The sequence below is a fragment of the Perca fluviatilis genome, chromosome 4, assembly GCF_010015445.1.
Source record: "Perca fluviatilis chromosome 4, GENO_Pfluv_1.0, whole genome shotgun sequence".
Classification (NCBI taxonomy): Eukaryota; Metazoa; Chordata; class Actinopteri; order Perciformes; family Percidae; genus Perca; species Perca fluviatilis.
In genome coordinates, this window is record NC_053115.1 from 31560269 (window position 1) to 31575465 (window position 15197).

General features: G+C 38.2%; 1 protein-coding gene and 1 long non-coding RNA gene across 4 annotated transcripts; one reads left to right on the top strand and one right to left on the bottom strand.

Moving 5' to 3' along the window:
- Positions 1 to 347: 347 nt before the first annotated feature.
- Positions 348 to 11513, bottom strand: LOC120556662. 3 transcript variants are annotated; one of them, XM_039796306.1, is made up of 5 exons: positions 11452 to 11513; positions 1734 to 1868; positions 1407 to 1574; positions 1081 to 1176; positions 349 to 759 (listed from the first exon to the last, which is right to left on the bottom strand). In XM_039796306.1, exons 2-5 carry the CDS (start codon positions 1836 to 1838, stop codon positions 514 to 516), a joined length of 615 nt encoding a protein of 204 aa, XP_039652240.1. In that variant the 5' UTR covers positions 1839 to 1868; positions 11452 to 11513; the 3' UTR covers positions 349 to 513. The 3 variants fall into 3 exon arrangements, with proteins under 3 accessions (XP_039652241.1, XP_039652240.1, XP_039652239.1); XM_039796305.1 differs by having other exon boundaries at positions 1734 to 1871; positions 11452 to 11510; XM_039796307.1 differs by lacking the exon at positions 11452 to 11513 and having other exon boundaries at positions 348 to 759; positions 1734 to 1933.
- LOC120556663 lies at positions 5180 to 9341 on the top strand. The gene is made up of 5 exons (XR_005638884.1): positions 5180 to 5208; positions 7072 to 7142; positions 7749 to 7874; positions 8406 to 8598; positions 8890 to 9341. It is a non-coding gene; the product is annotated as an uncharacterized LOC120556663 (long non-coding RNA).
- Positions 11514 to 15197: the final 3684 nt, after the last annotated feature.

Below are 15197 nucleotides of genomic sequence, written 5' to 3' on the forward strand. Positions count from 1 at the left end.
AATCAAAAACAATAATACCAAAATGAAGTTATCGTTCGTTACAGCTATAAAAGAAAAAACACTGCTTTTGGCTTCCTTGCTAATTCCTGAGTAAGGCGACAGGGCAGCAATTTGGATGAAATTTCAAATATTCTATAGAGTTTAAGAACATTTTCACTTAAAACTCTAAAATGTAAATGTTTTACAAACCATATCAAATGCACAGTGAAATGTGAGTCATCTTGCGCAGCCCACAATGGTTAAGAAAAACATTAAAACATACAAAACATTAGCGTTACTTTTGCATTATATTAATAAGAACAAAGGCATATTGAGTAGTTTGGGCCTATTGGCTGAACACCTGCAGTAGTGCAGTAACTTTTTGAGGCATTATTTAGACAAAAGGAGATAACTTTGAACTAGCCTTTTATAATGCTTTACCCTGCAGCCTTTTTTTCAGATGAGTTTCTACATCATTAATTCATTCTTGAGGGTCTGCAACCTCGGGGATAGTTTACCACTTTCTAGACCAAGTTAAATCTTTAGAGTGAATTCAAAAGTGTTGGTCAGTGCTTTGGGATAGCTGAGGTGTAGTGCATAGATCACTCCACAGATTACCAGGAAGGCATCGCCAAGTCTGGGAAGGCTGACCACGGCATCACTTTCAATGACGACAGTGATTCTCACAGGGTGGTAGTGAACTGGACTTGCGTCATGGTCACCGATGAAAGTAATGAGGCCCACTGCAACACCATCAAGCTCTGGCTCATCAGACTCATCCTGAATGAATGAAAAAAGAGATACTAATCACAAACTAACACATGGAACAGAACAGATGACATAATTTGTCTTTCCTTAACCAAGTCCCATTGAAATCCAATACCACTTTTACAAAAGAGACCTGGGTCTCATTGTAAGAGTTGAAAAATATAAGATCCATGTTCTGCACACATGAATCAGCCAAAATACCAGAGAATCTAAGTGCTGACTGAAACCAAGGACATTTACAAGAAAATGTTTTACTGAACATTGAATAAAATGTTAGTATTTACGGGTTAGATAATACACAGCAGAATCTGTTAGTGACTTAAGGAGACTCACTGTGCAGGTTCTTAAACATCCAGAGACGTCCTCACGCAGATACACAGGAAGGACGTGGAGAACAGTAGTGCGCTTGGTGTGTATGTCATGGATTTCCTATTCAGATAAAAAACAGAATTGCATATACTGAAGAGTTTACATAAAGCTGATTTTAAACAGTCCAAACAGAACATATGTCCACAAATAACCTGTTAACATCTTTAATGCAATCAGACAAATGGCAAACAAAGTGGACTAATTGCAAAAGTCAAAAAGCTCATTTCAATCATTGAACCTGTTCAATGTTCTACTGGTTCAACCTATGAAATGTGTAAAAATCTATTTACCTGTTCATCATGGATTTTTAAAATTTCAGCCAGAGCATCTGCTGTCTTCCCAGTTTTTGATGCCTTCCGTCTGAATAAGGTCATCACTCGAGGAAGATAGCGGTCAAGCTCAGCATAGCACGTGTTGGGCAGGTTCTGATTTGTAATCCGCTGGAACTCTGCATACAACTACATAGAAATAACAGCCAGAGGAGAATACAGCAACAACACTTATTAAAAAAACAGTTCAATTTGAAGAATCTTGCACACATTCATAAAGCAAAAATATCAGCCAAATGAGTAAGAATCACAATTTTCACTTTAAAAGAGAGAGCTGATCCATATTACCTCAGACTCTATTTTAAGAGCAGGCCAGAGGTCCATGAGGTCGTTCACTGGTGGGCAGGACATCACTATGGTCTGTCGGCGTAGGGGAAATGTGGTCTCCATCATCTTTCTAATGAGGGTCAGTTTCTTCTCAGTCTTCTTCAACAATTTTTGCAAGCAAATACAAAGTTAAGTAAAATATGATTAGTAGTATTCGTGAACAGAACACATTCATTATTTGTTGACTTAAATACAGCAAAACACTTTATTTTGATCAAACAGGCAAGTAGAAAAAACAATGATGTGTGTATGTGGGAGTGCGTATGTATGAGGGGCCGTCAGGGACATTATTCAGAATTACCTCTCGCACACACTACTGAAACGCTCTCACACATACAAGTGAAACGCAACGCTCTCACACATACAAGTGAAACGCTCTTATATATACTACTGAAACGCTCTCACACAAGTGAAATGCTCTTATATATACTACTGAAACGCTCTCACACATACAAGTGAAACGCAACGCTCTCACACATACAAGTGAAATTCTCTTATATATACTACTGAAACGCAAAAAAAAAAAATTTATATATAATATTAAACGCTCTCACATACAAGTGAAATGCTCTTATATATACTACTGAAACGTCACACACATACAAGTGAAACGCTCTTATATATACTACTGAAAACGTCTCACACATACAAGTGAAACGCATAGCGCTCTCACACATACAAGTGAAATGCTCTTATATACACTACTGAAACGGCTCTCACACATACAAGTTGAAACGTAACGGCTCTCTCACATACAAGTGAAATGCTCTTATATACACTACTGAAACGCTCTCACACATACAAGTGAAACGCTCTTATATACACTACTGAAACGCTCTCACACACAAGGTGAAACGCTCTTCTATATACTACTGAAACGCTCTCACATACAAGGTGAACGTTCTTATATACACTACTGAAACGGCTCTCACACATACAAATTGAAACGCTCTATATATATACTACTGAAACGCTCTCACACAATACAAGTGAAACGCTCTTATATACTACTGAAACGCTCTCACATACAGTGAAATACTCTTATATACACTACTGAAACGGCTCTCACACATACAAGTGAAACCGCTCTCACACAAACAAGTGAAACGCTCTTATATATACTACTGAAACGGCTCTCACATACAAGTGAAATGCTCTTATATATACCTACTGTAACGTCTCACACATACAAGTAAAATGCTTTTATATATACTACTGAAACGCTCTCACACATAAGTGAAATGCTCTTATATATACTACTGAAACGCTCTCACACATACAAGTGAAACGCAACGCTCTCACACATAAAAGTGAAACGCTCTTATATACACTACTGAAACGCTCTCACACATACAAGTGAAACGCTCTTATATATACTACTGAAACCCTCTCACGCGCAATACTGAACTGCTCTCATAAACGCTACTGAAACACTCTCATAAACACTACTGAAACGCTCTCACGCACAATACTGAAATGCGCTTATAAATGCTACTGAAACGCTCTCATAAACGCTACTAAAAAGCTCTCACACATCACAAGTGAAACGCTTTCATATATATATTTTCATGTTTTAATGCTGCTTCCACCGGGACACTATGGTGGCTCGGCATCAATAATAATAATTAATGAATATATATAATATTTATATAATTAACATGTGCAATGCCAACTACTGTGCAATACCATTCCATATTCACTGTGCAATATATTGCCTATGTGCAACTGCTGCTGATGCTACTATTTCTGTTATCTATTGTTTGTGGATTCTTACTGTTTTTTCTCTTGTACATAGTGTTTTTATTTGTTATTTATTATTGTCCTACTCTTACTGTTTTGTTATACTGTTTTTTTTCTCTATCCACTTTGCTGCTGTAACACTGGACTTTTCCCATTGTGGGACAAATATAGGAATATCTTATTTTATCTTTTCCACCTGATTACATAAAGGTGCATACACATACCACATAGCTAATAATAAATATACAAGATACAGCTTATGACAACGTGCCCTTCCAATTCAGATTACATACGTCTAATAAACATCATACAGAAACTGTTCTTAATGTTTTTATCTGGAGATACATATAAGTATGAGCATTTTCAGAATTTCAGTCCAACAACCGACGTTAGTTAATGTTACGTTCTCTGTCGCAGAGAGCTTGATTGACAACGGTGAGCGCGTGTTATGGCGAATCAACACATGGCTCATTTGAATATTAAAATTAGCAGGTCACGACAAGAAAATGTAACCAATGAAATTACTTATTTTGACACGGCTTTTTTGACACACATTTTAGCCAATAAGTATTAAACTAACAAGTTAATCTGTCAAAAGGTGGACCTTTTTGTTATTTTATCAAAAGTGAAGTCAAGTCATTTTATAGCACATTTAAATGAACAACAGTTGACCCAAAGTGCTTTACAGGTAGAGCAGGGAGGGCATAAACAGTATACCTTAAAGATACATTAATCAAGTAAACAAGGTACCATGAATACATTTTGGCAAAAGTAGAATCAAATAAAGTAACATAGAATAAAACAACAATGGAACATTTGTAAATCGAAAAAGGATAGGAAAAAAAGATGAGTTCAGTTCATAGCTCTGAATCTTAAAAAAAAACAAAAAAAACATTAGGAATCAAAGGAATTTAAACGCATAAGAGAGTAGAAATGCATCTTCAGATTTGATTTAAAACTAACAATTGTATTACATAAATTGATCTGGGGTGGGAGGATTTTCCAGAGTTTGGGGGCTACTACAGAGAAGACTCCGTCCCCTCTGGTTTTTAGGCATGTCCGGACAAATGAGTGTCAGGCTTAGCCGGACTGTCCAGCCTAAAGCCTGAGGAATGGCCACCTTATATATATATATATATATATATATATATATATATATATATATATATATATATATATATATATATATATATATATATATATAATATTTCACTATAATGTGTGAAAGGATTTCACTATAGTGTGTGAGAGGTGTTTCACTTGGTTATATGAGAGCTTTTCACTATAATGTGTGAAAGGATTTCCTACGTGTGTGAGAGGTGTTTCAGTAAAACCGGAAGGCATTTCAGTCAAAACGGAAGGTGTTTCAGTAAAACCGGAAGGGCTTCCGTTCAACAAAAATCGCCAATTCACAGCGGCGATTCACGGTGTTGCGTCAGCCACATTGTTCGCGAACACAAAATAAATGTCTGCCCAACAGCCTGCAAGCAGCCTAACCGAGGCAGCAGCGTTACTTCACACTGTACTTGCGTCGCGGAAGACCATCAGAACCGTTGCAACTTCAAGCCGCGACACACTGGACAGTCACATAGCGTCACTTTCCCCTCCGGACAGCACAGCAGCATGACACTGCCAACTGCAGCTCCAGTGTGAGCAACGCGGCCGGCTCTTGGACATCAGCCACGAGGTGGAAAAGGTAATTATAAATAGTTTTTTTCCTAAATTATTGTTTAATCCAACGCGCAACGGAATAGGCATGGTAGTGAGCTAAACAGTTAGCTGTTTGTGTCTCCACTACAAACATGCGCGCCACTACCGGAACCGCTCACATACCACCCTAATACCCGAAGGTCCTAAGAGTCTCAGATCTACTGCAAACTTGGCATAGTTCTTGCAGGGGCCTAGATAGGTACACTGTCGAATTAGGTGCATGTAAGTGCCAGCAGCTAACTTAGTATTGTTTGTAGCGTGGTTTGCTATGGTAACATACGGCAATGTGCCTCACGTGGGGTGTCGTCAGCAGGTAGTAAAATCAGCTGTTCTTCACCTGGTGTGTATTGACTTGTTTTTTTAGGACTGTAGGAACATTTCACTTCTTGTGTTTTTAGCAGCAATAAATATACACAAACCAGCATTCCTCTACTAAATGTTTCTTCATCATTTCTGCACTGCTGTTACACCAAGCATAATCTAATGTTGTTATTTGGCCATATTGGTTGTTTACGTGAACAGTGCCATATCTTAAACTAATGTTACTGACTGTTGTTACTGTTGTCTGTTGTTACAGACTGTTACAGTCTGTAAATCCTCTGTTATTTTCTGCCCCACACTGAAGCAATAATACATTTACCAGTGATGATCTTCACTGCATATTACTGCTGTGATTAAATACATCCTTCATCAGTATTTGGAGTCAAGTACTTAAGTAAAAATACTGATTATAAATAAAACTACTTTTTATGTATGCCCCCTTTTTGTCTTAGCTTATTTCTCATCTACAGTACAGGCCAAAAGTTTGTCACACCTTCTCATTCAATGCGTTATATTATTTATTTTCATGACTATTTACATCGTAGATTCTCACTGAAGTCATCAAAACTATGAATGAACACATATGTAATTATGTACTTAACAAAAAGTGTGAAATAACTGAAAACATGTCGTCTTATATTTTAGATTTCTCAAAGTAGCCACACTTTGCTTTTTTATTAATAAGGGAAATAATTCCACTAATTAACCCTGAGAAGGCACACATGTGAAGGTAAAACCATTTCAGGTGACTACCTGGCAGCTCATTGAGAGAACACCAAGGGTTTGCAGAGTTATCAAAAAGCAAAGGGTGGCTACTTTGAAGAATCTAAAATATAAGACATGCTTTCAGTTATTTCACACTTTTTGTTAAGTACATAATTCCATATGTGATCATTCATAGTTTTGATGCCTTCAGTGAGAATCTACAATGTAAATAGTCATGAAAATAAAGAAACACATTGAATGAGAAGGGTGTCCAAACTTTGGGCCTGTACTGTATGTCTCAGCATAAAGGAATGACCTTATTGCATATCCCCTTTTCACGTTACATTTATGTCACTCAGAAACACCAGTCCCATTTCAAGGTGGCTGCTGAACTCTGACCTTGCGATTGTCACCTCAGTTGACAAATTATAACCTTCCATGCCCTGTCCACAGCCTACAATATCTAATGAGTCTGTGTTAAAGGGAAGGGCAGATATGTGGTTTTTCATGGTAGATTTATGGCTCAGAGAGAAATCAATGATATATAAGAGTGTTCAGGGCTTGAAGTGATAAAATTGGTTACATGAATATATTTGACCAAAATCTGAATATTAATGGGTTAAATATAACTGATATTGATAACCACTACCCATTATTTACTGTATATAATATTGATAGCGGGTGGTGGTTAGTATTTTGTATTGTATTTCCTATAGCAGTATGACATTATTGTACTGGCTGTTTTCATGTGTTCTGAGTAGTGTGCAAACAAGGTCCAAAATCATGGTTACACAAACATGGACACATCCTTTCTGATCCTTAGGACTGGGACCACCAGACTGTTTTAGAACGCATCAGGGATGGCTTTGGTGAGCACCTTCCAGACGATGTCAGGTAAATGCCTCTTTTTTCCTCTTACTTTCATGATTATTACAAACATTTGCTATATTTGCATATTTTAGTATGAAGCGTTGTTTTAATCTGCCCCTGTTTGCCCTGTTACAGTTACTGCATTATGTGATAAATTCAAAATCAGGTCTTTCTGTATCTGTTTTCAATTAAAATCCCTCTGCAGTTTCATAAAACATTTGCAGGAATGTGTTGTGCAAAACTTTGATTTGCAACATTCCCACATTGCCCTTGAAATTTGGCTACTGTCATCTTGTGAAACATGTATGGTACTATACAATCCAGTTTTCTGAATTTGGATAGTCACACTGAAAAGGAACAGTCAGTATTTTTCACCCTGGACCAAGCAAAAATTATATTGCTTAATTTATTAGATTAAGTTATTGGAAATGTACATCATCCTTGGCATGCATATTATATTGCAGCTCACTTCTCCATTCATGTTTTACACCTAGCTTTTTATTTGTTTGTGTCAACCACGGCCCTGGTCATCATTCGAGACCCGGCCTTTAATTGACAGCCAGTTTTGTTGGGGCGGCAAATGTGGTATTTATCAATATTGTTTTTCCTTTATGTGCCATTGTTTTGCAGCTATAAGAGAGGACTGGTAATACATTGCTGGCAAAGCCATTGCTGTGAGCTTGGTACATGGCGGTCCACCACCAAACTTCCTCTCTCAGACATAGCTGACACAGAACTCTTGGAAAAGTCAAAAAGGTCAGTTGATAGATTTTGAATGTTATACTGAATTAGTTTACAATAAAAGGTTCTCTTGTTGTTTTCCCTTTTGAAAAGGAGTATCAGCCCACTTTTTCCATATTATGTTGTAGTTTGAATACCACCACTATTCAACGGACAAGTGTCGACAGCAAAGCATATTTTCCCTCTTATTTATCGCATTGTAGCAATGTACAACCCTTGAGGACCTTGAAAAGTCAAATGCACCTTTGCTTGACTACTTGGCCAATGCAGGATGTCTGAGGCCTATGCGGTCGATAAGAGACAGGGATCTGCTGAAATTGTCATGTTTCAGGTCATCCACAGAGTTCAAAGTCCATTTCAAAGGTATTCAGTGTTAGTTGTTGTACAGTCAGATCAATCTCAAAAGGAGTCATAATTTTAACCATTGACCAACAAGGTGTAAGACTAGCTTCACAAAATCTATTGTGTTTGTATAAAACCAAGGGACAATTTGACAGTGTACAATTGAATTATGGATTGCACAATTATTCCATGTTGTTTGTACAGATTCTGTGAAGGACTGAAAACTCTTTGGGTTCAGGACCAAATACGACGACATCCAGACAGCTTTCGACCCCTGTTCTGCTATGAGCTGTGGATGATCTTTTCAGCATTCGTCTCTCTCCAGAAGGGAGCAACAAGAGAGCTGCTGACGAGATGGTCGTTACTTTCTGGAGGGACTATCTCCAAAATGCAGAGGGTAATTAATGGTTTAATGGTCATCTGTTTTTTTTAGTATCATTGTTTTTATTTTATTCTCTTGGTAGTCATAACATTATCACAAAGCAACCTGCGAATGTTGAAAGATGAAAGACCTGTTATAAATGAATTGCTATAAGAGGCATTCAGATTTTAGACGCTTTGGTTTTGAGAAGTGAAATACTCTTACTGGACAATTTATTCAGTATCAGCTGATGTTAATTGCTTTAGAGATGATTCACATACATATTAATTGGACCAACTACCACTGATAATGTTTTTCTTTTTATAGAAGAAGAAGGGCCATCCAAACTAGAGAAGATATTGGCCTTCACAACTTGAGCATCTGACCAGTTCATTCACAAAGGAGATGATGGCTTCTCTACATCAATGTTCCCTCTTGCCAACAGATGTGTTAACTGCATCAACTTGCCACTACATGTGTCTTACCAACTGTTCAAGGAGAAGTTTGACTTTGCATTAGGGAACACATATGGGTTTGGCAGGGCATGAACATGTCATGCTCTGAAAACTGTTTCTGTCTGTGTCTCACTTTCTCTGTTTCAAACAAGAGTTATTATTTTCACTTCTGAATGCCGTATGCAATATAACTTATGTATTTTATATAGTTTCACCACGATTCAGTTGACTCAGTCAGCCTATGTTTTAAAACATATTTACATTTTAACGGCATGTTTCATATTTTTACCAAACTTTTTACCAAATGTTAATTTATTTTTCATAAAATGTTTTACGCGTTTTAACAAAACTTTAATTCACAGAATACACTGCACAAGTGAAGAAAACATTTTAACAAACCTTAACATAACTCCTATGATAGTCATATCGACTTATTGGGAATTTAGCTTATTCACCGTAACCCCCAGAGTTAGCAAGTCGATACATACCCTTCTCATCTCAGTGCGGCTGACGGCGCCACGGCAGCATCGCCAGCACAGAACATCAGGTGAATGGTTCCAGTAATCCTACCGCTCGAAGTGATAAAGAATAATACCACATGTTCCTATTTAAATGTTGTGATTTATAGAGTCACTAAGGCGGTACAAAAAAACGTAACATGAGACACAGCCATCTTCTAACTGTAAAAAAACCGGAACTATATTCTCGGCGGAAGAATATAGTACTTGGCGGGAGTGATATGCTCGCAGCAAGCCTGTCTGAGAATATAGTTCCGGGTTTGTTTACTGTTAGAAGACGGCGTGTCTCATGTTATGTTGTTTTTTGTACATGCGTGACTATACAAAATCACAACATGTAAATAGGAACATGTTGGTGTTACTTTGTCACTTTGTCACACTCGGAGCAGCAGGCTAGTTGGAACCAGGTACCTGCAGGATCTGTGCTAGGCTAAGCTAATGCTGGAGCCGACGACAGCGCTATAGCCACGCACGGAGATGAAAGGGTATGTATCGAATTTGTCTTACTCTGGGGTTACGGTTAATAAGCTAAATTCTCATTACTCGGCTGTTCCTTTAAAAAGATGCAGTTGAAGAAAAAACATCTATTCCATGGTCCCCATCATTTTCGAGTTGGTTTACTTGTTGAATAATGTTAGTTGTGGTCTCATTAATAGTTACATCTATGTCTGGAATTACAACATTATTATTGGTTTGAAGTTCAGGTAATGGCCCTTCTTCATCAATGCCATAGTAGTTATCAGCATCAAAAATGCTGTTTAGAGCTGGATGGATTCCTGCATTATTAATGACACCTGAATGCCACAGCTGGAGAGGTGTCTGCCCCCTGGTGTGGAGAGGTATGGTGGTTCTATTGATTGATTGATTGATGAATTATGTTACTGCTCTTTCAATCCTTGGTAAAAAAAAATAATGCAGGACAAAATAAATGTAGTTCATTCAATGAATCCAGTACACCCTGTTCCTCCATGAAGTTAAAGATGTTTATAAAGTGTCTAGATACAACACTATTGAGTTCTGCCCATATTCTCTCAATCCTTTGGTTGTGTACTGATAAACCTGTAATAACACTGTTCAATCATCTTCTTTCCAACATAAAACAGGCAACATTTATATTTTCCTTACCATGATCACATCTGACCCTTAAGGGCAAGCTATATGAGCACTATTTTACTAGTATTTGGTAAAGCTTTTTGTAGTTTATGCAAAATGTGCGTGCGAAAGCAAGTTTTTCAGTAAAAAGGTCAGTATATGAGAGCATTTCAGTAGCGTTTATGGGAGTGTTTAAGTAGCATTTATGAGAGCCGTTTCAGTACGTTTATGAGAGATCGCTTCAGTAGCGTGTATGAGGCGTTTCGCCAGTAGTGTTTATGAGAGCGTTTCAGTAGCGTGTATGAGAGCGTTTCAGTAGTGTATATAAGAGCGTTTCACTTGTATGTGTGTGAGCCCGTTTCAATTTGTATGTGTGAGAGCCGTTATGCGTTTCAATTTGTATGTGTGAGAGCGTTTCAGTAGTATATATATAAGAGCATTTTACTTGTTGTGTGAGAGCCGTTTCAGTAGTATATATAAGAGCCGTTTCACTTTTGTATGTGTGAGAGCCGTTTCAGTAGTATATATAAGAGCATTTTACTTGGTATGTGTGAGAGCGTTTCAGTAGTATATATAAGAGCATTTCACTTGTATGTGTGAGAGCGTTTCAGTAGTATATATAAGAGCATTTCACTTGTATGTGTGAGAGCTTTTCAGTAGTGTGTGCGAGAGGTAATTCTGAATAATGTCCCTGACGGCCCCTCATACGTATAATTTGGGGTTACCACACTAAAACCTTGTCTGAGAAAAAAACAACAATTCAAGTTATTGGTATTTAGAGGGCGGGGGGGGGGTGATAGAAGAATTCACATTCATTGGATTACCTGGTATCGTTATCACATCTCCAGTTATCTTCCTTAACTTCTTGAAACTGGAACAGCAAGATGCAAAGGCATAAACTGATCTGAAACTGAACAATTAAAAGATTCAAAGAGTGTCAAATTATAAATACTTCCATTTATAAATGTTCCCTGTTAATGATCTTTTCATTTAATCCCCATAAGTGTCACGTTACTAAAGCCATCAAGCAAAATTAACATTACTGTAAAGAAAAGCAGCCACACTTCTTGAACCTTAGTGCATGGTTAATCAACAATAATACCATTTCTACAAACCAAAGCTTTACTGTTAAGGTTTTACTTTATTCATCTTTGTCATGAAAAGCAGCTTGCCTCCAGCAGGGTCGTTTGTTTTAAAACCGAGGCAACAGTAGGCAGGCACGGGCAGTTGACTCCGGTCCTGTTAACAGCAATCTCCGTGTCTCAGACAGTCTGCTCACACAGAATTTAAAACTAGCGTCCCCTTGAAGCTACACAGAGAGCGCGACTTGCAGTGTAGGAACTCAGTTTGAGGCGTGTTTATGCTCTTTTGTGCACTATTGAAAGTTTCCAGCAACAAAAACTAACTATCGCATACGAGGTGTCTGTTAGTGCTTCTACTAACAACTAATTTTCTAACACCACCTTTAAGCGGGAATGGGTGCGTGATTACTAGATTCATCCGTCGTCAAATTCTTCAGGGAGTCGGTTAATGGTAGCTAGGTCGCTAGTTGTGCTGCTGGAGTGCGGAACGTCAAAGTCCTTCTAAATAGTCTCTGGTAACGCGTTATTGGTCGCTTAAGTGGCTAGCTAGCTCTTTAGCAGCTAACCTATATCTGACAAGTTGCCAATCCCTACAAGACTCCGTGATAAGCCAGTGAAGGGCGGGGCTTGGAGAAGGTCTACGCTCTCTGAGACAAACACACACCAAAATGTAATATAAAGTATAAAAGCGAATGAATATTAACATTCAAAACTTACAGTAAGTCCAGTGAGCCTGATTGCTGCGCTGCGAGGTAGTTTCTGCAACCCTACTGTCTGCTGCTTCCCGCTTGCTGCGTTGTTCAAACTTTTCTTCTTTGTTTTTCCAAAGAGCGGTAAGGAATCAGTGTAGTGTGCAAATTAGTCCGCCACCTTCTGCTTCGCGAGGTTGAATCAGAGATTAACTCTCCATACAAAATTATCCCTGCAGCTGCTTAAATAAAAATAAAAAGAATATATAGGCTACATTAAACTGATGAAGCAAAAAATAAATAAAATAAAAACATTTTGTCCTCCACTAATGTCTAATGCATTTCAGACCATTTGCTATTGCAATTTATTTATTATGATCGATTTTACTTATTTGGTAAAGCACTTTGAGATTTTATTGTATTTTAACATGTGCTATATAAATTCAGTTTATTTTTAAATCATCCCTATTTTAAACAATAGAAATAACAGGACTTTATCATTCTTAGTATGTTATTACTCAATTCTATTACATTGTACTTAAGTTATGTTTTTAAGTTATGCTTACTTATACACAAAATAGTTCCATTTAATCAAAAAATATTAGTTAACAATACTCAAAAAGGAAGAACATGTTACACCAACTTGACAAAATTAAGTTAGTAGAACTTGTTCTAAAACTTTGAGTATACACTACTTAATCTATTTAATTACTTTGAACGTTCGGGTTTACAGTGTTGATTGGAAGAGCTCATACACTTGTTTGCAAGTTGTGTTGTTTGTTGGCAAAATTTGCTTTTTTTGCATATTTTAAATGTTTTGGCACGGTTAGAGCCTTTTGCAAACAAAATGTGTCATTTTGACCATGAGTGCCACTGTTTCGGCCTGTGTGTGAACTGTTTTGAAAAATGTGGAGTTTGAGTTGACTGCTGCGTCAAAGCAATCGAGAAAAACTGTAACAGCATGTGTGTGTATCCGCAAATATTTCTGTGCATGTGAACAATCTAAAGAATTTTCTACAATTTGAACTATTTTAGTATTAGGGCAAAGCACACTAAAGATGAGAGTGCTTTTCATTATGCCAAACAGTGTGCAGTTGGTTAGACAAAATTCAGCTAACATGAATGAAGTGTGTGCCATGTGGTGCAAAAGTTTGATTTTGATAATGCTATATGTAGTTTTGGTTGCAGTACTTCATTTTGCAGGATATATGAGGTATTTTGCAGTTTGGGTGTGTGGTTTTGTGAATTGTGTTAAGTATTTTGATGAAACCAGCCTAGTTTAAAAAAAATTATTTTAGCAATTGGAAAAAAACTGTAATGCAAAGAGCAAAAACACAAGCTATTCTTACTCTGGCCATGTAACGTCTCTGATAAATCAGGCATGTTAAACATAAAAGTGAGTGGAAGAAGAGGAGCGATAAACAAAGAAGAGGACAGAAGGACATATTTTATCATTGCCATTCAGGGGTGACACTGTCCTGCTGGCCCAGACACAGTAAGAGACGTGTGTGTGTGTGTGTGTGTGTGTGTGTGTGTGTGTGTGTGTGTGTGTGTGTGTGTGTGTGTGTGTGTGTGTGTGTGTGTGTGTGTGTGCATTGGGTATAACAGTGTGTCCTTCCAGATCCAGACAGGACACAGTCTGACCAAAGTCACCTCCTCATGACAAACAGCTTTCAGACAGCCCTGTGTGTGTGTGTGTGTGTGTGTGTGTGTGTGTGTGTGTGTGTGTGTGTGTGTGTGTGTGTGCGTGTGTGTGTGTGTGTGTGTGTGTACGACGCACAGACACGCATCTCTGAGGCTGTGAAGGGAGATTCAAGAAGCAGCAGTCAGAGTTAAAATAGAAAACAGAATCAAGAAAAGAAAGACATGAAAGCAAATATTACAAACCATTCTGCAGCTGCTGCAGCATCCCCTCAAATATTGACTCGCCCAAATATTTTCTGGGACTTCAAATCTATAAGGAGGAGGATGTAGGACAATTTCCTGTGAGTGTAAATCCCACCAAGTGAGTTCTCAAGTGATTTGCTGCAAAAATGCACTCCCCCTCCCCCCTTCATTCCCCCCTTGCCTCCAGTGCAGTTTATGGCCTCGGCTCCTCTGTCTCTATTTTGATCTGTGGAATGAGTTCATCCATATTTAATGATCATCCTAATGAAGCTTTCACCTCGTGTTTGCCTGCTCTCCATTTTCTTCTCCTGCCTCTTGAGCACAGACACTTTGTCTGACAAAAACACATCAGCTTTCCGCGCAAAGGACTGCAGGGACATTAGACTGGAAAATATTATCAGGCATAAGTTGTAAGTAAGTTGGTTAGAGTACGGTAGAACAGATGTGTGTTTTTTGCATTTGTGTGCTTTTCTGCGTGTGTGTGTGTGTGTGTGTGTGTGTGTGTGTGTGTGTGCGTGCGTGTGTGTGTGCGTGCGTGCGATCGTGCGTGCATGCATGTGTGTGTGCATGTGGCAACTCGGGAGAAGGCCTATTACTCCAGGCTAAATGACTAAAGGGCCCCCCATGGTGCCCGTTGAGATGCCCGACTAGAATGATGGTTTCCTGGCAAAGATAGAATCAGACACATAGAAAACACAGTAATTCTCTCTGTGTCGATCTCTTGCTTGTTTATACACACTTGATCTCGCTGAGTCCCTCACACACACACGCACAGGTCCTTCACTAGCTTCACTCATCCATTATTTAACATGGAGAACTCCCATCGAGCAGTGTAGAGGTACGGGGCAGAGTCACTGGGAATGAATGCTCTAATTGGAACAGTGAATGGAGAGAATGGCTTTGGAGGGAAAA

Excerpts from the sequence above, each read along its gene's own strand:
- LOC120556662 (XM_039796307.1), bottom strand. The coding sequence starts at position 1,838 with ATGATGGAGACCACATTTCCCCTACGCCGACAGACCATAGTGATGTCC. Across the intron at positions 1,177-1,406 it reads TAAAAATCCATGATGAACAG|GAAATCCATGACATACACAC; the intron begins GTAAATAGATTT and ends TTATCTGAATAG. Across the intron at positions 760-1,080 it reads GATGTTTAAGAACCTGCACA|GATGAGTCTGATGAGCCAGA; the intron begins GTGAGTCTCCTT and ends TCATTCATTCAG.